Here is a 27642-nt window from a genome sequence, read left to right on the forward strand (position 1 = left end):
ATGTAACAGATAAGTACTACATGTTGCATTGACTAAAACTATCATAGTCACTACCAATAAAAAATTTAAAATTCATTAATTCAAGGAAACTACTAATACCCTAAATACTTATCCAACAATTAGAAGCTTTGTGATTTATAGCCAGGAAGATGTACACCTCCCTAGGATTCTAGTCCATTCTTATCATGCTAAAGTCATTATAGTAGAGATACTTGCAGGAATTTTTGTTACACAGCATCTGAACTTCCTATGTTTGTATAATTCCTCAAATTGTGAATGTTGGTGGGAGACAAACCCCACTTCTAACTGTAATAGCTCAGAAAGCCAGATACTAGCTTTCCCAACCTCCTTTGCTAATCGGCCAGAGGAACTTAGGGCTCAAATAATCAGATGGACATGCCCAAAATGAGGAGTTAATAGCACATAAAATAATGGAAATGGTGGCTTGCAGTGAGAGTCACACCCAGCTTTCAGGGGCAGTAGGGTTAGGAGCCAATATCAGTATTCAGAGGCAGCAATGGTGGACAGTGTTCAGGATGGCTATAGTGGGACGGTGTACATATTGTACTATCTCCGTGGTGTGGTTTTGCCTAAGGTCTAGGACTGCCTGACATCACTTGTGCCTGTCTTTTTTCAGCCTAATTCTCCAAGTTTCCTGAAAATTCTGTGAGTTACAAATATCTTTCAGAAAATTATTTGTTTTTCTTAAATAGGCCAGAGTTGGTTTCTGTTGATGGAAACCAAGAACCTCCACCTTATATAGTTTCTCATTATAAAGTTTTTATTTGGGTCACCAAATCCTGCCAAGAAGTAAGTATATTGTTTGGAACCTTCAACAAACTGTATTCATGTAGTATATAATTTCTACTGACCAGTATGCACTACTTATTTCAATTTTGAAACAGATCTCTTGTATGTTCCAAGTCAGGCAGAAAGCAGAAGATACAGTAGAAAGGTGACATATCTATTTTGAGAAAGATATCCAAAGGAAAACAATACTTCAGAAAGGAATCCAAGTAACCTGACATTTAACCTCTTACTATTACATAAGAATTTAAAAATATTAAATATAAAGTAACATATACTACTGAATATTACCAATAAAAATTTGCTTTCACTTAAATTCAGAAGATATATTTATTTCTGCTAACTTCAATTACTATAAGTTTTTTTTTAAGCATTTATTAAGATGTTGCCATTCTTACTAGGGAGAAAATGCAAGAATGAATGTTAAAAGTAAGTAATACCTCTTACAATAACTGAGTTTTCTCTGTCATGTGTATTTTCATTACTATATATGATGATGACAACATACAGAGTACTGGAATCAAAACTATCAATTTATATCATCTTATAATCATTACATAAGGATATCTGCACATTTACATTTAATTTTTTAAATTCTTATAGTAGAGCAGTGATTTCTCATACTTCACCCACCTCAAAGTTTCTCACTTAGGGGAACTGGGTTGGGCACCAAAAGTTGGCATTTCTAACAAGTGAGTGCTACTGGTCTGGGGAGCACACTCTGTGAACCACTGTACTAGAGGATACTAGAAATGTGAAACCCAACTTTCCACAGAATGAAGGGGGAAAGGGACTGTTTCACAAATATTCATTCTTGTAGCCTATTTGAGTTTTTTTTTTTAAGCCAAAGTCTACTGCTATGAAAAGGAGTTTTATATATTCTGCGACAGCTGCTCATGACAAACATTACCACATTTTCCATTGCTATAATGGTTTTTGAAGCATACCAACACACATAATAAGTTCATATATGAGTCACCTGTTCTGGCATCATAAAAAAATTGATCCAGGGTCACTGATGTAAATTTATAAGCAAGAAAAACTGAGCAACCATATGCATGTTCATAAGTCCAGAGAAGTTTTCCACTAGAAAAAAAAAAGAATAACAAACCCGTGTGAATGCCACACTAGCAGTACTCAGTTCAGTTTCATTCCTCTTCCCCTGTGTACTTAAAACTACCAAGTAGTCTGTTCCTGTCTCACCTGTCATTAAATGCTATTCTTTAGGCAATTCATTCAGCAAATACAGATTGAACACCTATCATGAGTCACTGTTCTAAGTATGAGAGAGAGAATGGGGAACAAATAAACCAGGTCCCTGCCCATATGAAGCTTATATTTTAGTAGAGGAGAGACAAGTGACAGATAAGTTAAAAGCAGATAGTCAAGGGAATGACCGTCATAAGTGTAGAAGAAATGTGATTTTTCTTAGAGAGTACTAGGGAAACATGTATGCTAATCTGATTCTGAATCTAAGGCCATAGAAAACTTATTTAGCCAATAAGAATGAGGAGAAGCCAATAAGGTAGGAAGGAGAAAGAAGAATATAGTCAGAAAAGCCAAAAAAGGACAGTGTTTCAAGGATAGAGTAATTGACTGGTTGATGGCTAGAGAATGAGTAAATTTAATCTAAGCAAACATCTGTTAGATTTAACAACCGAAGGTCATCAATGACCTTGATATAAGAGCAAGTTGTAATGTGGAGAAGGCGGCAAGCTTGGAAGGGGCTGAGGAACATATCAATCCTGAGAGGTTTTAATTTGAAGAGGAATAAAAATATAAGGTACTTGTTAAAGATGGATTTTGTCAAGTGGGACTTTAGATGAAAGCCTCTGAAGTATATATGTATATTGTTAAGGCTGACAAGAGTGCTAAGTTCTGGCAAATAAGTGGTATACCTACACTCAAAGTCAGACACACTACAAACTGAAGGCAACCTGGAGCGTTGGAGCATCCCTGAGAGGCAAGTCTATTTTGCCTGAGTGCTTCTGAGGGCCAGACTAAGATTTGTTGGTGCTGTCCTCTTTAGAATCTTCTGATAATTATAAAACTCAACCTTTGTGAAACAACCTTAGATTTTATTTAGTTGGGGACTTCAGTCCATTTTTGAGGCAAAATACCATGATTTTTAACCTTTTAAAACTCACACCCCTTTCAAATATGTATTATTCTTGCTTCCAAATATTTGTTCCAGAGAGATTTTATTAAGCTTTCCTTTTGCAGTTACAGAAGAGTAACTACACTAAAAGTTAATATACTTTTCCAGACAATACAAATTTCCCCACTTCCCACCTACTCATTACTCCCTTCCTTTCCCAAGCCTGATCCACTTATTAAATAATGCTTTTAACTATTAATGCCCATTTTACAGATTCAGAAATCTAGGTACAAATATGTTAATTGCCTGATCTTATACAACTAATCAGTGAGAAAAATGATACTTGAATATGAGTTTCTTTAACTCATTTAAGAAAGTTAATAACACAGTTTGGTTATAAATTTAAAAAAGCAAATGTGGATCTCTTTCATGTTCTCCTTTTTTTAAAAAGAGGCAAAGAGAAGAAGAAAAATTAAGTGTCCAAACTCTTTCAAGTGTTAGTATGTAGAACTATTCTAGATGTCAATCTGCTGGACATGAAAATAGAACAGAAGAAACTGACCTTAATATTGTATCATTTAGTTCTATTAAAAATAATGATAAAATACATAGACAAAGCAGACAAATCATACTACTGAAAGCTATTTAACAAAAATACCTGATATTGAAAAAGTATTAAATATGGACTTTTCTACATATTTTATGAATATTCAAAAAGTATTTTACATTCATAAAATAATTTTTTTTTTTTTTTGACTTGGAGTCTGTTGCCCAGACTGGAGTGCAGTGGCCGCTCCTGGCCACCGCAGCCTCAACCTGCTGGGCTCCGGCAATCCTTCCGCCTCAGCCTTCCGAGTAGCTGGAATTACAGGCGCGCACTTACCATGCCCGGCTAATTTTTTAATTTATTGTAGAGATGAGGTCTCACCAAGTTGCCCAGGCGGGTCTTGAACCCGCAGGCTCAGGCAATCCACTCACCTCAGCCTCCCAAGGCGCGGGATTACAGGCTGAGCCACCGAGCCTGGCTCATAAAATAATTTTAACCATGAAAGTTTAAAATGGGGTTTTTAAAAATGAAAAGAGATTAATATGTATAACAACAGACTCTTACTCTTTAAGCATCAGTAATTTCAAAAATCACAAGTTTAATGATTTATCTTCAATGAGATGCATCATAATATAATAAAAATACTAAAAATGTTTGTGACTTCTTGTTGCTTGTTTGGTAACCCAGCCAACAATTCTCTTCAAATTCCTCAAATTACTCAGGGGAAAAAAACCAGTATCTGCAGATCACTGGAAAGGATCATGTATTGAAAGTCAGAAAATACAAATTCTAGCTAGGCAAGTTTTTATACCTCTCTGGGCCTCAGTTTATTTATCTGTAAAGTAGGATTGGAATAAATGACCTAAGCAATCTTACCAACTCTGACATTCTGAGAAGCTATATTTGAAAGTCTTCCAATTTTGGGCAGATGGTAATTTTTATGTAATTAACAAAATGAACTCTTCTCTAATTGTTGAGAGACCTTCATGATCTTTTCCAAAGGACAGCTCTCTCTCCAAAAGGGTTTTCTATGTAATCAGTCATATACATACTGAAATCTAAATGGCAAGTAGATTCACAAACCAACTCTATACCAGTTAGAATGTGCATAAAAGAAGAATCATAAATGAAGAAAGCATCCTCTCCACCTTAAATACAGAAATCTAATATAACCATTTCTTCTAAGCAGAGAGAATTTGAATGATAATATGAAAGCATAATTTCACCTGCAAATAGTGAAATTTACTATTCCACTTAAAGAGGAAAAAAAGAGCTTGTAGAGTGCCCCTGTTAAATGGTTACTTATTAATCATTTAAAGCATTTGAGAAAAGTAATTCGATGACTTCAGAAAATGTACTAACTACATGATTTTCAAGAGATAACTACAGGTATAGTACTTTTTAAAATCTGAGTCTTGTCCATGTGCCTCTGGATTCTGAATTTATTATTTAATGTCAATATATTAGTGTTCCACCTCCCATAGTGTACCATGTGATTTTATTAGATATGATCAGAAAAAAGAGATCTATGGTTCTATGCATTCCAACAGGACTACTCGGAGCCTTTAAAAGGCTAACAGGAATTGAGAGTCCTCAAGTAAAAAGGAATCACACAGTGTTTTCCCACTTGCGTAACCATAGAACTCTTTTATGGGACTAACACTTCATGGAACACAATTTGGGGAATTCTGTATTGGGGCTGATGAGAAATCTATAATTAAAACAGAATTACAGCAGATGTCCATACAATGAATACATCTGCATTTTAAAACACTGAACATCTCTAAACAGTGGGCTAGCTTCAAAGAGTGGTTTATACAAGAAAAACTTTTAAAATAAAGATTTCTTAATTTGTCCACAATACAGCATGAATGTTTTAATTTCCACTATGACAAGCATGATGTAGGAGTGAGTAGGGGAAGTATTAGTCAAAAAAAGGAGTGGGAGATAAAAAAATCATTTTAGTAAAAAAAAATATTTACTAACTACACTAAGAAATTTCAACTGAACTCTTACTACAGGGCATGCAATGTTTCCCAGTTGGTTTAATCACAGTATTCTAAATAGCAAAAGATCATAAGTGATAAGAATTTATAGAACTGGAAATGACCATAATCAAATCTTTGGAAAAATCTTGGAAAAACTATTGCAAGGAAATAACACAAATGATGATGTAGCTTGTGTTCCTACAGAGAAAAGAATAAAATAAACGGGGGCAGGGTGAGGTTACTTTCTTCCTTAAGCAAAAAGCAATTCTACTCCAACACCCAGCACTGTAAAGCAGTTTCAATTTCAATTGTTCAAACAAAATGCATGCTCACTCACTAACTCACACTGTTTAAGCCTGTCATGCTGGCAGTAATTGTCCATATTCATATGGAGAACCAGGTGAACACTTCAGTATCAACAAATTACAACGATTACACATTTTCATAAGTAATGACTTATCTGTGAGGGCTGTCACCACCTCTTGAGTGAAACCCCATGCATTATGGCTACGTGACATGGGGATGCTGGTGACAAGAGCAGCAGTGAACTGGCGGTACTTACTAAGTATGCACAGGTTGTAGGGCCATGGACTGGGTGCTTAAAAGTTCATGACAAAGATCAGAGTCTCTAGTTTCTGAAAGTATCATTAGCAAAAAGCATTTATTATCACACAGAAGTAGGCATCTGACTGTGGTCCAAGTCAGGGATCAAACACTAACTGACTAATGATTGAATGTACTAGAAGAACAGGGAATTTTTTTTTCTTCAAACACACATAGAAGTATATCAAATAAAAAAGAGGGAGTTTAAGACTCTAACTGAACATTAGAGAAAAAAATTAGAGCCAAATGTGAGCACTACAAAATTACAGAAGATTGAAATAGCTTTTACTGACAAAAAAGAATTTGTTTGGTCATATTTGAGAAAAAATATTTATAGTCCTCTAATCCACTAAAATTTGAGTATAATTCATAGCAACACACTAATATTCCCTTATTAAATGTGGAATTGATGCCACAGAACCTTTAGTCAAAAATTAACCTTGATGGTAATGAAATATTTTTACAGAAGCATCTTCTCCCTCTTGACCAAGAGTACACATTTGTGACATGACTGGCTGGAGATGAGGATACAATGTGGGCCCACACAGACCATATCAAAGCTAATTGGATTTTGTGGCAAATAAACTCACGACCTAGACCTCATTAGTCATGATCTAAGCAACTGAGCTAGTGGGCCATAGAAAATATATGTTGGCACTAGATATTTATTTTGAATCATTTCTGCACTTAAATGGGCCGTATAATTTTAAAGAACGAATCTTAGAAATGTTGTTTTTCTAAGGTTTTGTGAATGAATGAATACAACTCACATTTACCCATTATGTGGAACTCTAAGATGAGTAGTAGGGTAGTTTAAAAAGGAACAAGATAATGTGCAGAATTCAAAATTTTAAGTAAAAGAGAAGCATATAAATAAGTAAAGTACATAATTTTACAGCAATAACTAATGTTCATTGAGTTCTTACTATTTCTCAGACGTGGTACATAAAATATTTTTGATAAACTCAGGTTACTGTTTGGGTATCTCTTATCCAAAATGCTCGGGACCAGAAGTGTTTCAGACGTGGGATTTCTTCTGATTTTGAAATACTTGATCTATATACTTACCAGTTGAGCATCCTTATTCCACAAATCCAAAATGCAAAATGTTCTAATGAGCACTTCCTTTGAGTGCTATGTTGGTACTCAAAAAGTTCCAGATTTTGAAGCATTTCAGTTTTCAGATTTGGGAGCTTAGGCATGCTCAACTGGTATTCTGTTTCAACGACAACAAACTAACCTCTCTACCTTAACTTGGACCAGTAAAAATGAGAAATGACTGTAATAGATACTGTGCAATTAACTCTCTCAACATCCATCCTAATAGCCCTTTCCCCCTTGCTATCTTCTGCCATAACAGATATGAAAGCTACAAACTACCATTCTCAGATTCTCCTGCAGATAACCATTACTAACTTGTCACAGGCAAAGATGAAATGAAAATTGACAACTGGGCGACCTCTAGGAATATCTAGAAAGTCATTTATTTTCCTTGATACCATAAAATTCCAATAGTTGTTTTAGTTTATTGTGGAAATTCCAAAATCAGGCTCCAGGAGATCCTGGATCTATATAACAAACAGATACAGTAACAAATATTCACAGTGTGTCTAAAATATATAAAGAGCTATAGATTCAATAAAGTAACAGAAGGTGACAGTGGTAGCTCATGCCTGTAATCCCAGTACTTTGGGAGGCTGAGGCGGGAGGACTGCTTGAGCCCAGGAGTTCAAGACCAGCCTAGGCAACATAGGAAGGCCTCGTCTCTAAAAAAGTAAACAAAAACAAAACTGCTAGGTGTGGTGGCTCACACCTATAATTCCAGGCTCGAGCCCAGGAGTTCAAGACTAGTCTGGGCAACATAACAAGACCTTGTCTCTACAAAAAATTTAAAAAATCAGCCAGGCACAGTGGCATGTGCCTATAGTCCCAGGTATCTGAAAGGCTAAGGTAGAAGGATCACCTGAGCTCATGAGGCTGCAGTAAGTTGTGATTGTGCCACTGCTCTCTAGCCTGGCCAATAGAGTGAGACCCCCCAACTCAAAACAAAACAAAAATATAAACACAAATACAACAATAAACACAGAGTTCCAGAAATTAAGTTTTTATTATGTGCCAAACACCTAAGTAAAATGTAAATAAAACAACAAAATGCCAAGTTCCTATTCAGAGAGAGTTCTTCCTAGTATGGGAAACATAAAAAGTATTCATTGCTGGAAGTAAAAGTCAGAGTATGATGCTGTTCTTTATAGGAAAAGGATAAGGTAACTGCAGCGGAGGAAAGTCAGGGTCTATGCCACAAAGGAAGGAGTAAAATGTCAGACTAGAAAGATCACACTAGCCTGGATTTGGGGGTCTGCAAGGAAAAGAGAGAAGGCAGAGAATGCCATTTCAGCAGAGAAAATCACATGTCTGAAACACAGAGATATAAAAAGGGAGTATTTGGAGGAAAATGCACAAAGACGGTTATACTTGAAACAGAGAAAGTAAAGCTACAGAGGTAGAAATAGGGAGAATGCCAAGGTGGAAAGCTGGATTTTCTTTTACAGGTAATGGAGGTGGTGCTAAGGCAGTGAAGATGTGGATAAATTCAGAGACCAAATAAGTAATACAAGCGAGAATCTGAGTCAATGAAAAGCTTCGTTTTCTATCATCTGTTATGTACCAGATCCTGTACTAGGTACTTTAAGTATGTTTACGCCAATCCTCACAACTCAGTATTATCCTCTTTCCCTCTCCATGGAAAGAATAATACACTCAGAATACTTAAGTACGTTGACCACAATTATAAAACTAATACATAGCTAACCAGGATTTTAAGTTTTTAGTTGCAGTGAATAGTAGATACCAACAGTTGAACTCATTCCATGTGTCATGCATTCTTCTGAGGTTAGAGTTATTACAGTAGAGGGGAAAAAAAAGAAAAAAATTCCTGTCCTCATGGAGCTCTTAAGTTGACACCATGGGAATCATGAATACTGAATCTTAATTCAAATGGGTTAAAAAGCCTAAATAAAACATAAACAAAATGCAAATAAAATTTACATTATTACTGATGCAATGAAGATAAGTTCATGGAGGATAGGTTCAGATAGGAAAATAAGATTCACTGAGCATCAGGCACTTTTATATAGAGCATCTTATTTAATAAATGAGGAAAAAACTAAAAACTTCAAATATACAGACAAATACATATACACAAAAATTTATCTTATATATAAGAACAAAAAGCACAGACTTTAGAAACTAAAATATCAAAATCATTAACAAGGAGCATAAGTTTTTCTCCACCTAGAAAACACTATTAGAGAGGATAACAACTTTTTCTTTTTTTTTTTGAGTTGGAGTCTCACTCTGTCACCCAGGCTGGAGTGCAGTGGCACACTTCCAGCCACCGCAGCCTCGACCTGCTGGGCTCTGGCAATCCTTCCGCCTCAGCCTTCCAAGTAGCTGGAACTACAGGCATGCACTACCACGCCCAGCTAATTTTTGATTTTTTTGTAGAGATGAGGTCTCGCCAAGTTGCCCGGGCGGGTCTCGAACCCGTGAGCTCAGGCAATCCACTCACCTCGGCCTCCCAAAGTTCTGGGATTACAGGCTGAGCCACCAAGCCCAGTTGATAACAACTTTAATAATTTAAAATACTCTACTGAGGTTAGGTGAGAGAAAAATGAGTACATACTCTCAAGAAACAGACAAAGCTTTAAACATCAGCTTAATTTCAATAACTCTTTTCTAGTAAAATATTACTATGAAAACAAGGAAGCAATCTGGGAATAGTGAGACACTATTTCTGAGTGGGGAAATTAAACAGACTTCTACATGTAAACTTACATTGCTCCATTAGTATAGACAGTATCACTTCCTTCCACATACTGCACCTGAGCTGGATAGACATGTTGTACCTGCTGCACAGTCTGCACCTGCTGTACCTGAAAAACAAATGTTAGGAACTTGGTAAGAGGTAGGTATGATAGAAAGAATAGACTTTACCTCAAAGGTTTCTCTGGTGTTACTGACAAACGTGAGAATGACATAGAATGAAAACTATTAGAGTCATGCTAATTTCTAGATAAGTATATGAGCACAGATCAACTATAGCATTTATGTTGAATAAACTCTGTAACATTCCTGCAGGTATATATGTATAGACACACTTCAAATGTTCAAGTTTAAAATTCTGAAAGTTTCTTGCTTATTATAATATTTATTAAATCCCCTTTCATTCTAATTAAAAATTAAGGTCAAATTTATTTTTTAATTAAGAATGATTCATAATGGAAAATTTCAAACTATATACTTGTCATTCAAGATAAATAATTGTCAGCAGTCCTCTCTTTATTCCCTCACAGAATTATTTAAAAGTAATTTCAGAGATTATGTCATTTCAGTAGTAAATATTTTCATTTGCATTTCTGTGAGATAAGAACTGTTTTCAACATGAACACAATATGAATACAACATATAAAGTATTAACAATTCCTTAATATCATCTAAAATTTAGTGATCATTAAAATTTCCCTAATTATTCCAATGACTTTGTAGTGTTGGATTTTTCAAATCAGAGTTCAAACAAGGTCTACATAATGCATTTGGGTTGGTATTTTCCATCTCTTTTAAACTCTATCAGTATCCCCCATCCTTTTTATTTTTTGCATGTTACTTATGGAAGAAACTGGGTCATTTACCTTGGAGAATTTCTGGCATTGTAGATGTGGCTAATAGATTCCTGAGATGTTATTCAATATGTTCCCCTATCTCCCACATGTCATAGAAAATGGTAGTTAGATCTGGGAGCTTGATCAAGTAACATTTTTGAAAAGCCGTATACATCCTACCGTAACAATTTCAGGTGGCATATAATAACTGGCTGTCTCTCTGCAATGTTAAAATTGACCAGTGGGGCCAAGTGTTGTCAGTTGGACCCATCTATTATCATACTCCTTTATCCATATTTTACCTGAGGGTAATTTAATAGCCACTGATGAAAATTTCCTAGATATAATATTTTAATAAGTAAAGCTTATAAACCAGTGGTAGTCTAATTCTGTTATTCTTTATTTATTTATTATTAATGCCCTCTATGAAGAAGAAATTCCTTTCATTATTTGGTTACTTTGAAATAAGGTTCTTATGGGAAGATTAAGATAAATACATGATTCTTTTATTTTCCAATACTGAAAATAATGACTTGATCCCCTAATACTCTCCAAAGGTGACCAATGTGGTTTTTGTTTTATTTTGTTTTGTTTGTATACTGATGTCTTTCTAACCTAATAGTCTTTCTTTCTTTTTTTTTTGCTAAAATCTTCCCTTCTCCTGACCAGTGGCAGTATCTTCAAACTGATTTCTATGACATGGTCCCAGTATCTTTCTTAACTCTCCCGTTTTCTGTTACAACAAGATGTTCCAGGTTGCTGTCTTTTATTTTCAGTCCAAGATCTGCAATCAGCCATTTATTTGAAAATCCTAGCTCTCATTAGTGGAAAATTGTATTTATTAGGACTATAGTCAGGGCACTATGAATGGTCATTATTGGGATACTGTTCACATTTCTAGGTCTTTTGATTAGACAAAGCCAGAAAATACGAATATATTTTGAAGGATAAAAATATAAATCATAAATTCTTATGAATTTTTTCAAATTAGTTTAATAGATATATACAAATTTAATATCTTCTATATGTTTGTTCATCTTTGCTCTTACGCTAAAAATTTGTTACTAAAGATTTTAACATAATTACTTATTTGGCTTATCATGAAATTTTATAGTTTCAAAATAAAAATACCAATGTTACTAAAATTTCATTAACAAATACTGTTTAAGTTTCCTTCAATTTTTCTGTTCTTAGGATATATTCCTCTAGGGATACGTAATTGCATTACTATACTTTAAGGTCACTGGAAATAAGTTACCAACTTCATATTCAGTTAAGTTCATGTGTTTAATTTTCTTTTTAATTTTAGAATCTGCTATATTTAACTTTGATTTACTTTTGCTTTATGATTACATGAAATATCTACATGGTTCCATAAACAAAATCATAAAACAAGGAACATATTTGCATAGATAATCTTGCTTCCATCTCTTTTACCTCTATCATACTTACTAACCCCCAGAGGTAACAATTTTCACTAATTGAGGGTTTATCCTTTCATTGATTGTCTTTTCCTTTATATATTTTTGGACAGACAAAGCAAATACATATGAATGTATATATATGTATTCACGTGTGAATACATAACACACACAAATATATGTATACACATTCCTCATTATAAGATAAAAATTAGTATTTTATACATACTGTTCTGAACCTTGTTTTTTTAATTAACAATTTAGAATAAACCTGGAGATCACACAACTTTAGTACATTGTGCCGTAAAGTAGAAAATGAATGAATTTCTTTTTACCTGGAATTGTGAAAAATTTTCCAGGCTACAAATTAAAATCAATTATTTTCACATAAAAAATTTTAAACTGTTTACATCATTAAAAATATAACAAGCTGCTGGGCTCGGTGGCTCAGCCTGTAATCCGCACCTTTGGGAGGCTGAGGTGAGTGAATTGCCTGAGCCCATGGGTTCGAGACCCGCCTGGGCAGGCGAGACCTCATCTCTGCAATAAATCAAAAAATTAACCGGGCTGGTAGGGCGCCTGTAGTTCCAGCTACTTGGAAGGCTGAGGCGGAAGGATCGCCGGAGCCCAGCAGGTCGAGGCTGCTATAGCCAGGAGTGGCCACTGCACTCCAGTCTGGGTGACAGAGTGAGACTCCAACTCAAAAAATATATATATAACAAGCAAAACCAAACACAAAGGAGCATCCACAAATTTCAGAAGAAAAAAACTGACAATCCCATTTTAAAAAAATGTGTGTAGAGGGCCATCATCAATAACTCAAAAAATAACAGATTTCTGAAGAGGATGCAGGAAAAAGGGAACACTTCTACACTGTTGGTGAGAGTGTGGAAAACAGTTTGGCAATTCTTAAAAGATCTAAAAATTGACCTTCCATACGAACCCACAATCCCCCTACTGGTAGTATATCAGGAGGAACTCAAATCACTCTATGAAAAAGATACCTGCACGTATGTTTATTGCAACATTGTTCACAGTAGCAAAATCATAGAACCATCCGTGCTACCCGTTGAAAGAGGACACAGACACAGCCTGTAATCCCGCGCCTTGGGAGGCTGAGGTGAGTGGATTGCCTGAGCCCGTGGCTTCGAGACCCGCCTGGACAGCGAGACGTCATCTCTACAATAAAACAAAAAATCAGCCAGGCGTGGTAGCGCTTGCTTGTAATTCTGGCTACTTGGAAGGCTGAGGCGGAAGGATTGCCGGAGCCCAGCAGGTCGAGGCTGCGGTGACTGGGAGCGGCCACTGCACTCCAGTCTGGGCGACAGAGTGAGACTCTAACTCAAGAAAAAAAAAAAAGAAATGGAAAGAAAGAGGACTGGATTTTTTAAAAATGTGGTACATATACACAATGGAATATTAAGCAGCCATAAAGAAGAACAAAATTATGAACTTCATAGCAACTTGGATGGACTTAGAGACTTAATACTGAGTGATCTATCACAGAAACTAAGAACTGAGTATCACATGTTCTCACTCATAAGTGGACCGTGAACAATTATCTTAATACTATAAGAAAAGGATTGGCAGTAGTGGGAAACTGCCAGGTGTGGGGGGGCACACCTCATCAATAAGGGTACCTGCATAATGAACATTTGTATACCTAACCCCGAATTGTACTCCATATCTTTAAAATTAGAAAGAAAAAGAAAATCTAAATGACCTTGGGCTTGGTGATGACTTCTTAGATAACAACACTAAAAGTGTAATCCATGAAACAAAGAAGTCATAATGTGAATTTCATTAAAATTGAAAATTTATAGTCAGTGAAAAACTCGATGAAGAATACAAAAAGACAAACCACAGACTGGGAGAAAATATTTGCAAGACTTATCTGATTATTGACTCTCATCCAAAATTTACAAAGAACCCTTAAAACGCAGCAATAACAAAATAAACAACCAGATTTTTTTAAAGGGCCAAAGACCCTAATAGACACCCCTCAAAGAAGATATACTGATGACAGAAAAGCAAATGTAAATATTCTTCACATCATATGTCATGAGAGAAACTCAGATTAAAACAATGTGATACCAAAATCTAAAACAATGAATTAGAATGTCCAAAACCCAGAACATTGACAATATCAAATGCTGGAAAGGAGATGGAAAAATAGAAATTCTCATTCATTGCTGGTAGAAATGCAAAATGGTATGGTCACTTTGGAAGACAGGTTGGCAGTTTCTAACAAAACTCAACATACTCTTATAATATGATTCAGTAATTGTGCACAAAAACAAGTACCTGCATATTTCTAACAGCTTTATTCAAAATTACTAAAACATTGAAAGCAACTAAGCTTCCTTCAGCAGATGATAGATAGGTAAACTGCAGTACAAGACAACAGAATATTATTCAGAATTAAAAAGAAAGGAGCTATCGAGTTATGAAATGATGAAGAAATTTGAATGTATATTACTATGTGAAAGTAGCCAATCTTTAAAAGTTACATACTATACAATTCAAACTATATGTTATTTTGGAAAAGGCAAAACTATGGAGATAGTTAAAAGATCAGAGGTTGGGAAAAAGGAGAGATGAATAAGCAGCACCTACAGGATTTTCGGAACAGTAAAACACAGTAGGTTCTGAATGATACTATAATGGTAGATACCTGTCATTACATACTTGTTCAAAACCAGAGAATATACAACACTCAGAGTAAATTCTAACGTAAATTATGGACTTTGGGTGATAATGATGCATCATTGTTTGTACATCAATGATAACAAATGTACCTCTCTGGTGGGGGATGTTGATAATAGGAGAGGCTATTCGTGTGTAGGGGTGGGGGTATAAGGGAATTCTCTGTATCTTCCTGTCAATTTTTCTGTGATACTAAAAGTGCTATAGAAAAATTCAGTGTTTTCAAAAAACTAAAAAATCTTTTAAAGTGTGTATAAACACATACCTGTAAATACACACAACTCAGTCTATTTTAATTAAAGAACTAGTATAAAAATGGACAAAATAAAATAAAACCATGCAAATATTTATAATCTAAAAATAGAGATAACTTCCTAAAAATATTCAAGAGCCAGATGCCACAAAAGTCAATCAGATTTGATTTAACAAAAAAGAAAAACATTTTAGGACAAATTAACAATATAAAGCAAAGTTTGTAATCAAGAAGTACCCTTGAATAAATAGTTTGCAACATACTTAATAGGGTATAGGATTCCATATATATAACTTCTATAAAACAATTTAAAAACAACTAAAACATAGTAGAAAATAGACAAAGTATATTAATAGGCAGGTTACAAAACTAAAATGACAGATGAGCAATAAATGTGAATTTCACAAGCTCAACATCAAAAATACTTAACGACACTCAAATTAAAGGAAAGTTACTTTTTACTCTCTAGAATTGCAAAAATTACCAAAGAGATTATATTAATTATTGATAATATTTTAAGAAAACAGACATGCTACATACAGTTAATAATAATATAAATATGTTCTTGAGGCATTTTGGAAGGCATTTTATAAACAAGACTATCATCTGACATTCTTGTGAATTTCAATAAGAAAATCCATCATCTTAAGAGTTGCCATACAACATTATTGCAAAAAACATATAATTTATAAAAAGAAAAATTATAAGAAAAATGTTAATGACTATAAAATAAGACATTATTAAATGAATTATAGTGCAACTATTCTGTAGAATACATGGCTAATATTAAAAGAATAAATACTGATATGTATTTTAATAGCAAGTTCTATAAGACATATTACCAAGTCAAAAAGAAAGTTGAAGAATAATGCCTGTACTTAGTGTGACTTGCTTTGTGTTAATATATATGTTAATATAGACAAAGGTTTATATATAAATGTAAATGTATGTATATTTCTGCATACATGGATGTGTATACAAATTCATATAAAGGAGAATAGAAGGATATACTTTAAATTTCTAAAAGTGCTCTACTCTGAGTGACATGAAGAGGTGAGAGAGGTGAGATAACTATGATCTTTCATTCTGCATATTAATATTGCTCTTGAATTTTTTAATGAGAATGAATTCATATATTTTGTATATAAATTAAAATCAGTTTATAGAAGGACTTCCACTTCTGGCCATGCTGAAATAATGCCCTCCTACTTGAAACAAATAGAACACTTGACAAAATATGTAAAACTATATTTCATTCATCAAAAGAAATCTTAAAATTGTGTTCTTTAAGAGAAGGGAAACAAGGTGAATCCTGGACCGTTCTTGGCTTTTGACTTAGAGGCATTTTCCACATTGCAGAGCAATAAGGGAGAAACCAAGCAGGGCATGATGGCCTCAATGTGGTTTGGAGACAAAGATTGGAACTGGGACGACTTTAAGGCTGCGGAAATTTGAGGGCAGAGTATCAGAAAGAACATTAGATAGACAATCATCCAGAAATATGCATAGAGAAATATCATCCAGAAATATGCATCCAGAAATATGTATTACTAAGCTGTTAAATATGCATTATTAAGCTGTTAAATACTAAGCTGCACATGTGTAGAGTGCAGAGATGCTCTAACTAGCCATAGTGATAGGACATTCTGTAGCTATACCAGGAGAGTAAAGTCCTAGTAGTAGCAGGGCTAACCTAGCTCTAAAATGACAGCTTTAGGCCCATCCTAACAAAGCTAAAAAAATAAGCCTTGAAAATAGACTGAATTACAAGAATCAAAACTGCCAACACAGAATAAAATTTAACACTTTTAAAGACAGCAATTTACCTGCAAATTTAGCATTTTTTTTTTGAGTTGGAGCATTTCTAATGCTCCTCACCATAAGAATCAGAATGCCCAGCATCCAATAAAAAACTATTAGACATATAAAAAAGCAGAAGAATGTGACCTACAACCAGAAGGAAAATCAGTCAATAGAAATAAGATCTAGAAATGACAGAAATGGTATAAAGTAGCAGGAAGAGTCTTTAATACAGCTATTATAAATAAACATGATTTAAGGGAAAACATGAACATGATGAAAAAAATAAAAAGAAGCTATAAAGAAGAACCAAATATTTGTAGAGTTAGAAAATACAATCTCTAAGATAAAAAAAATTCATTTGAGTGGGATTAAGAATATACTATACAGTGAAGAAAACTGGCTAATATGAAAGCCTAGCAATAAAAGCTATCGAACATGAAGAGCAGAGACCAAAAAAAAGAGAAATAGAGAACCAATGGATTATGGGACAATATTGAGTGGCCTAATATAATATCCAGGTGTCCCAAATAGAGAAGTAATAGAAAACTTATTGAAGAAAGACTGGTAGATTTTTTCCAGATTCGATTAAAACTATTAGCCGGGCTCAGTGGCTCAGCCTGTAATCCCGCGCCTTTGGGAGGCTGAGGTGAGTGGACTGCCTGAGCCCGTGGGTTCGAGACCCACCTGGGCGGCGAGATCTCATCTCTACAATAAATCAAAAAATCAGCCGGGTGTGGTAGCGTGCGGCTGTAGTTCCGGCTACTTGGAAGGCTGAGGCGGAAGGATCGCCGGAGGCCAGCAGGTCGAGGCTGCGGCGGCCGGGAGCGGCCACTGCACTCCAGTCTGGGCAACAGAGTGAGACTGCAACTCAAAAAAAGCCAACCAAACAAACAAAAAAACTATACACACACAAATAGAAGAAGCTGAACCAATGTATGGCCAAAGAAAATTATAATAAAGTGCATTATAAAGTGCTAAAACCAGCAATAAAGGGAAAATCTAAAGCAGACAGAAAAAATATATATATTATATCCAAGACAGCAAATATTAGAATAATTGAAAATGTCCCAGCCAAAATTAATGTAAGCCTAAGATGAATGAAAAATATCTTTAAAGTAGTGAGAAAAAAAATTATCCACCTAGATTTCCATAACCAGTGAAATATTCTTAAAAATGAAGGCGAAATCTTTTTTCAGTTGGCAAAATACTTCTCCAGCAGACATCCAATGAAGACAATGACAGAAGAAGTTCTTTAGGCTAAAGAAAAATAATACCAGATGGAAACTGGGATCAACACAAACAAAGGAAGAACATTTGAAATGGTAAAGTTATAGGTAAATTATAGGGGCTTTCTGTTTGTTTTCCTATATTCTATATTCTGTAAATGGTAATTGACTATGTAAAGCAAAAATAACTACATAATGGAGTAAATTAGAACATATGCAAAGTGGAAAGTTTGCATGACAAAAATAGCAGAAAGGAAGGGAGAAGGAACTGAAAATACACTTTTAAAATATTATTATATATTATCTATCATTACTTGAACACAGACTGTGATAAAATAAAGATGCATATGTTTTATTTTTTATTTTTATTATTTTTGAGTTGGGAACTCACTGTGTCACCTAGATTCCACAGCTTCGACCTCCTAGGCATAGGCAATCCTTCCACCTTAGCCTCCAGAGTAGCTGGAACTGCAGGTGCATACCACCACACCCAGATAATTTTTAAAAATTTTTTGTAGAGACAAGGTCTTGCTATGTTGCCTATGCTGGTCTCAAACTCCTGGGCTTAAGCAATCCTCCTGCCTTGGTCTCCCAAAGTGCTGGAATTACAGGTGTGAGCCACTGCACCTGACCTATCTATGCATTTAAATTCTTCAACACCGAAGGAAAAAAACAGTACAGCCAAGGGAGGAGATGGAATATAATATTTGGAGATAATAAATTCAATAGAAGGCTGAAGTAAAGGAAATGAAGGAAGAATAGAAAACAGGCAACAAGATGCTGGAATTAAATGCAACCATATCAGTAATTACACTTAAAGTATAAGATTTAAATCCTGATTGTTGGAATGGGTAAAAATATGTGAGATCCAGTTATATGCCAACTACCTGAACACACTTTAACTATGTAGAGGCAGGTTAAAAATAAAAGGATATAAAGAGATAAAACTTGCAAATAAATATTTGTAAATGTTTAAAATAATTAAAGTAATACAGAGTATGCTTTCTGATCTAAAACAATTAAATAGGAGAGCAAAACAAAAGTAAATCTTAAAAATCACAAAATATTTATCAAATGAACAATATATTTTAATACAATCTATGGCTCATAGAAGAAATCACATAAAATATTTTGAACTATACTGAAAGTATGCCAAAATAAGCAGAGAGCAACTAGAGACATAAATTTTAAAAATGTATAGCCTTAAATGTATATGTATGGGAAGAAAATTAAAGCAATAATCTAAGTTTCTACTTCAAGAAGCTAAAAAATGAAAAAGTAAACCTAAAATATGAAGGAAATAATAAAGAGGTTTTTTTTTAAATCAACAAAATAGAAATCTGATAAACAGCAGAAAAAAATGAAATTATAAACATCAAGTAGACATTAAAGAAAAAAAGATGTGAATTTGAATTCTAAGGATGAAAGGAGAAATGATTACTACACATCTTTAAGATATAAAATAGTACATAAAAACAATGTAACACCAATAAATTTAGCTATGTAGATAAAATGGACAAAGTCCTTAATAAACAAAAATTACTAAAATTTGCACACACAAAAACCAACCTCCAATTTATATATATATAATTGAATGTACTCCCACAGAGTAAACTCCAGGCCTAGATAGAATGTACTCCCACAGAGTAAACTCCAGGCCTAGGATAGAAAGGATGAATTCTAGCAAATATTTCAAGAAGAATAAATGTAAACCTAATACAAATATTCAGAAAACTAGAGAATAAGGAAACATCTCCCAACTCTTTTTATGAGGCTAGCCTAACCCTAAGACTAAAACTAGAAAAGACACTACAAGAAAACCACAGACTAATTTTTCTCATAAACACAAATATAAAAATCTTAAAAGAAATAAATATCTCTAATCCAACACTATATTTGCAGAACAATACATCCTAATCAGGTGAGGTTTAACCCAAGAATGCAACGTCAGTTTGCATTCTTGACACCATATTTATAATAACAAAGGAAAAAAACCACATGATCACATCAATAAATATTAGGAAAGCATTTGACAAAATTCAACATCCAGTTATGATTAAATACCAAAAGCAAAACACATTCATACTCTCATGAAGCTAAGAATAGAAGTAAATTTCCTCAAACTGACAAAGGACATCTATGAAAAAAATACAAATATATTTAATTGTGAAAGACAGACCTTTAGCATTTTAAAAAATCCACTTTTTTCATAATATAATGCCTCGGTTTAAATTCTAAAGTACCTCCCTATCACATTTTAGATAAAAACAAAATTACTTAGATATAAATTCTTCTCATTAAAGATATTGAAACCTTGACAGATATTTGCAAACACGGCCTCTCCATTGCTTTATCATCAGTCATTAAAATTTTGTACATTCTTGCTCCTTTCTCATTGTTCATGTTGTTTTCTCTACATAAATTTAGTTTCTCTAAAAAGTGTTCTGTAACTTATTTTATCACACGAGAAACTATACCGCTCTTTTTGTTCTGAGGACTTATAAATACAGGAAGTAGAACCTGGCTTAGTATTAAGTTCTCAATTGATGTCCTTCCTTGGGGGCCCATAGGGTGAAGTAGCATTAGCAATTACTTTGTAATTACAAGAACAAATTTTAAGTCTTTGTGCTGATACTGGCAGTTCATTTATTAGGATAGTCAATTTACTTAAGCAATAATTTCCTTGTGTTTAAAATAAAAATAATACCTAATCTATCATAAATAATTTTCATGAGGAGCTAAAGCAATTAAGTTTAGATACAAAGCATGGTATAGGTCTATATTACAATTACAATATATCTTGAGTAATTGGTGAAATTATCAAGTACTTCAAAAACAAGAGTTTTGTGCAAACTTTATCTTTAGATCCCATTTGGTTTCAACCACAAATATGCACAATAAATGCTCATCAAGTATCCCTTAAAATCATGAGATTCTATAATTAAAGTAGAAATGGAACTTAGAAAATGTCAAGAATCTTGGAAAAGAAATCTGGATAGAGGCTGGCTAACTTGTCTAGGACAGCAATATATAAATATGTCTCTTGATCACACGCAGTCTTTACAGTTCAATGTAAAAATAGGGCACAATTCTTTACACTATCTACCAAGTTTAGGAACTGAATGGAAAATCAAGTTAAATAGTGAAAATACTGAATTACAGGATACTTTGGAAGTAGTATAAGTTTTATTACTATCCAGTATGTATGGGATTCCTAGCACCCTTGAAGAAACTGGACTTACAAGGTCTTTGAAAACAATTTGTGATGATGGGAAATGGAACTGAACATACTGCTTGTATTTTGAGAAAGGTATTTTTTTCAAGGGTATAATGATAGTAAAGGAAATTAAAAAGAGGGGTAAAAAAGGACAGAAAAAGAAAGGAAAAAATATATATATATATATTTATATTCCACCAATGAGAAGTTATGATCCTTGAAAGCCCTTTCTTTACTTAGTTTTTTGTTTGTTTCTTTGGGGGGCTTTTTGTTTGTTTGTGGTTTTTTTTTTAGAAAGCAGGATTTATTGAGAGGACAGAAAAGCTCCCACAGTGGGATGGGACCTGAAGGGGTTATACTACTTCAGTTTTAATTTAAGTTTTGTTGGCTTTTTTTTTTTTTTAAATTTTGGGCGGTGGGCCTCTGCCTTATTAGTAAAGGTAGATTGGAAAGTCACAGAAATGCTCCCTTCTATTCACAGTAATGTCAGCCAGTAATAGAGGTATGACCACAGAGCCAATCTATCTGAACTTAGACATCCAGTCGCAGAATGGAAAATAAGAATGGTAGAATTCCAGCACATCCCTACTCCTGGCCCAAGGTGCTTACAAAGAGTAGCAACTTTTAAAAAATATTTGTTGGTATATTACCAGAGTCCAGCACAGAGTAAATATTTAATAATTACTCAACAATTAAATAATGGGAGAGGTCCGGAAGATGGCGGCTGAGCCAGTCAGATTATACGAGTTCCATGTGAGTGAGTGAATGCATGGAAAATATTGTGTACGTGCAGGTGAGCGAGGGGGCATTTGAGTGGCTGACTGAGTGAGGGCTAGGGAGCTAGCGGCCAGTGCTCTTCTAGTGCAGCGGCTGATGCCACAGCTGTTGGGCTTGGACCCTAGCGATTCCAGGGATGCAGAAGTCGAGTGCCATTTTCTTTTTCTTTTCTTTTCTTTCTTTTTTCTTTTTTTTTTTTTTAAATCAACAAACCCTCCCTGGGAAGAAAATGCTGGGAGAGACTGTCTAAGTGGGGGCTCGGAAGCAAGTGGACAGGCCCCTAGTGCAATAGCTGGTGCTGCAGCTTCTCTGCTTCGTCCCTGGCTCTTCCCAGGTCACAGAAGTGCCATTATTTTTTTTTTTAATGGACAAAATTGGTGTGTGCAGCAGGAGAGAGACTGCCTGCTCCTGGCTTTGCCTCACCACTTCAGCACCTGGCAAGGCACTGGCAGCAGGATCTGCGAAGGGAGTCTAGAGGCAAAGTACCATGAAAGAGGACAAGAGAGGTACCCCACCACCACCTTGAAGGCAGGGCAGGAAAGTGCTCTGATTCGCTCATCACAGAGCAACAGATACAATCTCTGTGACTGGCAGATAAACTAGTCAGAGATTGATCATGACCCAGAGGGAATATCCTGAAAGCACAAACTTCGGAGGGACCTAACAAGTGCTGAGTTCCAGGTGCCCCACCCCCTATCCTGATTCAGTCACGGGAAAAAGGGTGTGGCCAGAAAAGGACGAGGAAGAACTCCAAAGAGATCAGTGGTGAGTCCAGGCCTGACCCAAATCCCCTCCTCCCCAGCAATGCTCTGAATGTCAGACCCACAAAACTGGGCTATGACTAAGAGGGACAAACCCAAGTGGAGCCTGGACATCAGACACAATAGGAGAACTCCATTCCAGGATAGGCCTGGCTGGGGCACCTCCCCCCGCCCACCATGAGTACATACCCCGGGAAGAAACAATCCCATACCTCCCTACCAGAGAAGATCTCCCTAACCATACAAGAGTGGAGGGGAGAACTGCAGCCCCACCCACCTCCACTGCCCCTCCTGTATATTTCTTCATTTGTCATTTTCTGTTCGTGTATGTGAATGATTGACTGTTGAGCTTTCAATTTTGTTGTTGGTTTGTTTTTGCTCTTTTGTTCCTCTGTTTTTTTTTTTTTAATTTTCTTTTTTTTATAGTTTAAGGTGTGTATCAATATATGTGTGAGGGTTTAACCTGAATTCCATTTTTCCCCCACTCTGGTCTTTCTGTTTTTCTTTATTCACTTTGGGGTTTTTGTTGTTGTTGTTGTTTGTGTTTTTTTCACTTTGTTGTTATTTCAGTTTGTTTTGAGGTGTGTGTGTATGTGTGTGTTCAGTTGTTTTTTGCATTGGTTTCTGCTTTGCATCATCATATAGAGTGGTGGTAGGGAGTGGCTCTTAGGGAACACATACCACAATAAGTGAACATTGTAATTTACAAGTAGTTTTGAATCCTAGAGCCCATCCCCTACTTTGTTCAAATTTCAAAAACTACTATTTCAAAATAGAACAAATCCAGAGGCTGGATCAGGGAAGAAAAGAGAACTGAGCAAACATCAGAAGGGAAAGCCTCTCTCACTGACACTGAATAAGAGAACTAAAGAGAAAAACAAGAGATCTGTCACAAATGAGGAAAAACCAAAGGAAGACTCAGGCAATTTCAAGTGTACCAAAGACAAAACTCCTGAAAAGTCAGACCTTGGTGCCCAAACATGGAAGTCACCAATGACTGGCCCCAGAATACAAGAGATTAAGGTAAGGGTGGAAAGAGTAACGAAGACTCAAGAAAGACAAGATGTAACACTAAAATAACTTATAACAGAGATTTTGGCAATAAAAAATTTCATCTAGGAAATAAATAACAAGATGACAAGCATGGAAAGTAGAATTTATTTAACTGAAGAAAGACTCTCAGATCTTGAAGACCAGAACATGGAATTAACCTAATCTGTAAAACACATAGAAAGAAGACCCAGAAAGAAAGAACAAAGTCTACAAGAGATGTGCGATTATATCAGGAGGTTGAACCTATGAGTGGTATCCCAGAAGAAGAAAGGGAAATGGAGAAAAACTTGGACAGGTATTCCAGGAAGTAATCCAAAAAAACTTTCCTCACCTCACCAGAAAAGTGACCAGTCAAGCAGAAGAGATGCAGAGAACCTCCACAAGATATGAAATGAGAAGACCAAACCCTAGACATATAGTAATTCACCTATACAAAGTAGGCACAAAAGAAAAAATCCTAAAGGCAGCAAGAGAGAAAGGTCAGACTATATACTGGGGAAAACCAATCAGAATAGGAGCAGACCTATTGGAAGAAACACTACAAGCAAGAAGGGTCTGGAACCCTATATTCAAAGTCCTCAAAGATAAACAATTTCAACCAAGAATTTCCTATCCACCCAAGCTCAGCTTCATCAGTGATGGAAAATGTAAATCCTTCCCAGACATCTAATCTCTAAGAGATTATACACTTAAAAAGGTATTAAGCACAGAAGAAAGAAAAAAAAATGACCACATATTTCTCAAAAGAACAGCAGAGCACAGAATCAACAGAAAATACAGTGCAACAAGAAACCTGAAAACGCACACATACATTAACCTGAAAACCAAAAGAAAACAAGCAAACAAAGAAAAAACTTTATAAGAACCTCATGACAGCAATAAAAAATCACATTTCTTTTTTTTTTTTTTTTCAGTTGGAGTCTCACTCTGTCGCCCAGACTGGAGTGCAGTGGCCACTCCCGGCCACTGCAGCTTCAACCTACTGGGCTCCGACGATCCTTCTGCCGAGTAGCTGGAATTACAGGCATGTGCTACCACGCCTGGCTAATTTTTGATTTATTGTAGAGATAAGGTCTCACCAAGTTGCCCAGAAGGGTCTCAAACCCGCGGGCTCAGGCAATCCACTCAGGCAATCCCAAAGACATAGGATTACAGGCTGAGCCACTGAACCCGACTCAAAAATCACATTTCAATAATCAGCCTGAATGTGAATGGACTAAATACACCACTGAAAAGACACAGAATGGCAAACTGGATAAGAAATCATGACCCGATTATTTGCTGCATCCAGGAAACTCATCTCACCACACTGGAGTAGGATGCACACAGACTCAAAGTTAAAGGATGGAAAACGAGTTTGCAGGCAAATTGATCACAAAAGAAGGCAGGAGTTGTGATTTTAATATCAGAAAGAAACAACCTTTAAGCTATCAAAAATTTAAAAGGATACAAAAGGACACTACATAATGATAAAATGTTTGATCCATCAACAAGAAATATGCATCCTAAACATATATGTACCCAACAAGGGAGCACCAGCATTTATAAAGCAACTAAGTAAACTATAAAAAGATATTGACTCTAACACTATTATAACAGGTTACTTGAATATCCCAGTAACACCCCTAGATAGAAAATTGAGGCTAAAAATCAATAAGGAGACCCAGAATCTAAACTTGACACTCGACCAAATGGACTTAATCAATACCTACAGATTATTCCACCCAACAACCACAGAATATATATTCTACTCATCACCACAAGGAACGTACTCCGAGATTAATTACATCCTTGGCCATAAATCAAGCATAAACGAATTCCATAAAGTTGAAATCTTGGCATGTATATTCTCAAACCACAGTGGAATAAAAATAAATATCAACACCAACAACATTTCCCCAAAGCCCATAAAGACATGGACACTAAACAGGATGATGCTGAACAACTACTGGGTAAACACTGAAATCAAAGCAGAAAATAAAAGATTCTTAGAAACAAATGAAAATGAATAAAAATCTTACCAAAACTTCTGGGATGCCATGAAATCAGTTCTAAGAGGGGAATTTATATCTCTATGAGCACACATCAAGAAAAGGGAAAAATCACAAGTGGAGAGCCTAACAAATTACCTAAGGGAACTGGAAAGAGAAGACAACAAAAACCCCAACTTTAACAGAAGAATCCAAATCCAAAATAAGAGCCCAAATACAGGATATATATAGAAGACAAAAATATCATAGAAAACGTCAAAAAAACAAAAAGCTGGTTCTTTGAAAGAATTAACAAGACTGATAGACCCTTAGAATGACCAAAAAAAAAAAAGAGAGAGAAAAAAAGCCCAAATAAACACAATCAGAAATACAAAAGATCAAATCACAACTGAACCCAAAGAAATACAAAAGATTATCAGAGATTACTACATTACTACCTATATGGAAATAAACTTAATAACCTAAATGAAATGGAGGACTTTGACATCACACAACCTCCCCAGGTTGAAACAAGAAGACACTAAGACACTAAATAGACCAATAACAACACAGGAAATTGACACTGTCATATGAAAACTACCTACAAAATAATGCCCTGGACCAGATGGTTTTCCAGCAGAATTCCACAAAATGTACAAGGAGGAGCTGATACCAATCCTTTTAAGATTATTCCAGGCAATTGAGGAAGATGGAATTCTCCCCAAATCATTTACGAAGCTAACATCACACTGACACCCAAACCAAGCAAAGATCCAACAAAAAAAGAGAACTACAGGACAATATCTCTTATGAATATAGATGCAAAAATCCTCAATAAGATTCTAGCAAATTGGATCCAAAAACACATCTCAAAAATCATCCACCATGACCACGTAGGCTTCATCCCCAGGATGCAGGACTGGTTCAACATTCACAAGACCATAAATGTAATTAAATACATCAACAATGTAAAAACAAGAACCACCTGATTATATCATTAGATGCAGAAGAAGCTTTTGATAAAATCCAGCATCACTTCTTGATAAAAACCCTCAAACTCCTAGGTATAGAAGGAACATACCTCAAAATAGTAAGGGCCATCTATCATAAGCCCACAGCTAGCATATTGCTAAATGGACAGAAACTGAAAACATTTCCCCTAAAAACTGAAATAAGACAAGGCTGCCCACTCTCACCCCTCTTGTTCAACATTGTGTTGGAAGTCCTAGCTTGGGCAATTAGATAAGAGAAGGAAATCAGGGGTATCCAAATAGGGAAAGAGGAAGTCAAGTTATCCCTCTTTGCTGATGAACCTATACCTTGAAAATCCAAAAGAATCTGTCAAAAACCTGCTTGCACTGATAAAGGAGTTTGGGAAAGTCTCAGGGTACAAAATAATTGTGCAAAAGACAGTTGGATTCCTATATACCAACAACAAGCAGGCAGAGACCCAAATTAAAAGCACAATCCCATTCACAATAACCACACACAAAAATGAAATGCCTCAGCATCTCAGAGAAGTGAAAGAACTTTACAATGAGAACTACAAAACACTGCTCAAAGAAATCCAAGAAGACCCAAACAAATGGAAAAATATTCTATGCTAATGGATAGGAAGAATCAACATTTTTAAACTGTTCAACCTATCAAAGGCAATCTACAGATTCAACGCAATACCCATTAAGTTACCAACATCATTCTTCTCAGACCTGGAAATCACAATTCAGACATTCATATGGAAACATAAATGACCA

The 27642-nt window shown here is 35.3% G+C and overlaps 1 protein-coding gene across 1 annotated transcript in view; it reads right to left on the reverse strand.

Moving 5' to 3' along the window:
* The window catches only part of RFX3 (regulatory factor X3), a 309272-nt gene that overhangs the window by 115292 nt on the left and 166338 nt on the right, over nt 1–27642 (reverse strand). Inside the window, exon 3 of the mRNA XM_021715245.1 lies at nt 9878–9975. Coding sequence (XP_021570920.1) covers nt 9878–9975 — 98 coding nt within the window. The remainder of the gene's footprint in view (nt 1–9877; nt 9976–27642) is intronic.

Source organism: Carlito syrichta, unplaced genomic scaffold (genome assembly GCF_000164805.1).
Source record: "Carlito syrichta isolate Samal-C Ts95f unplaced genomic scaffold, Tarsius_syrichta-2.0.1 Scaffold306911, whole genome shotgun sequence".
In the NCBI taxonomy this organism is placed as follows: Eukaryota; Metazoa; Chordata; class Mammalia; order Primates; family Tarsiidae; genus Carlito; species Carlito syrichta.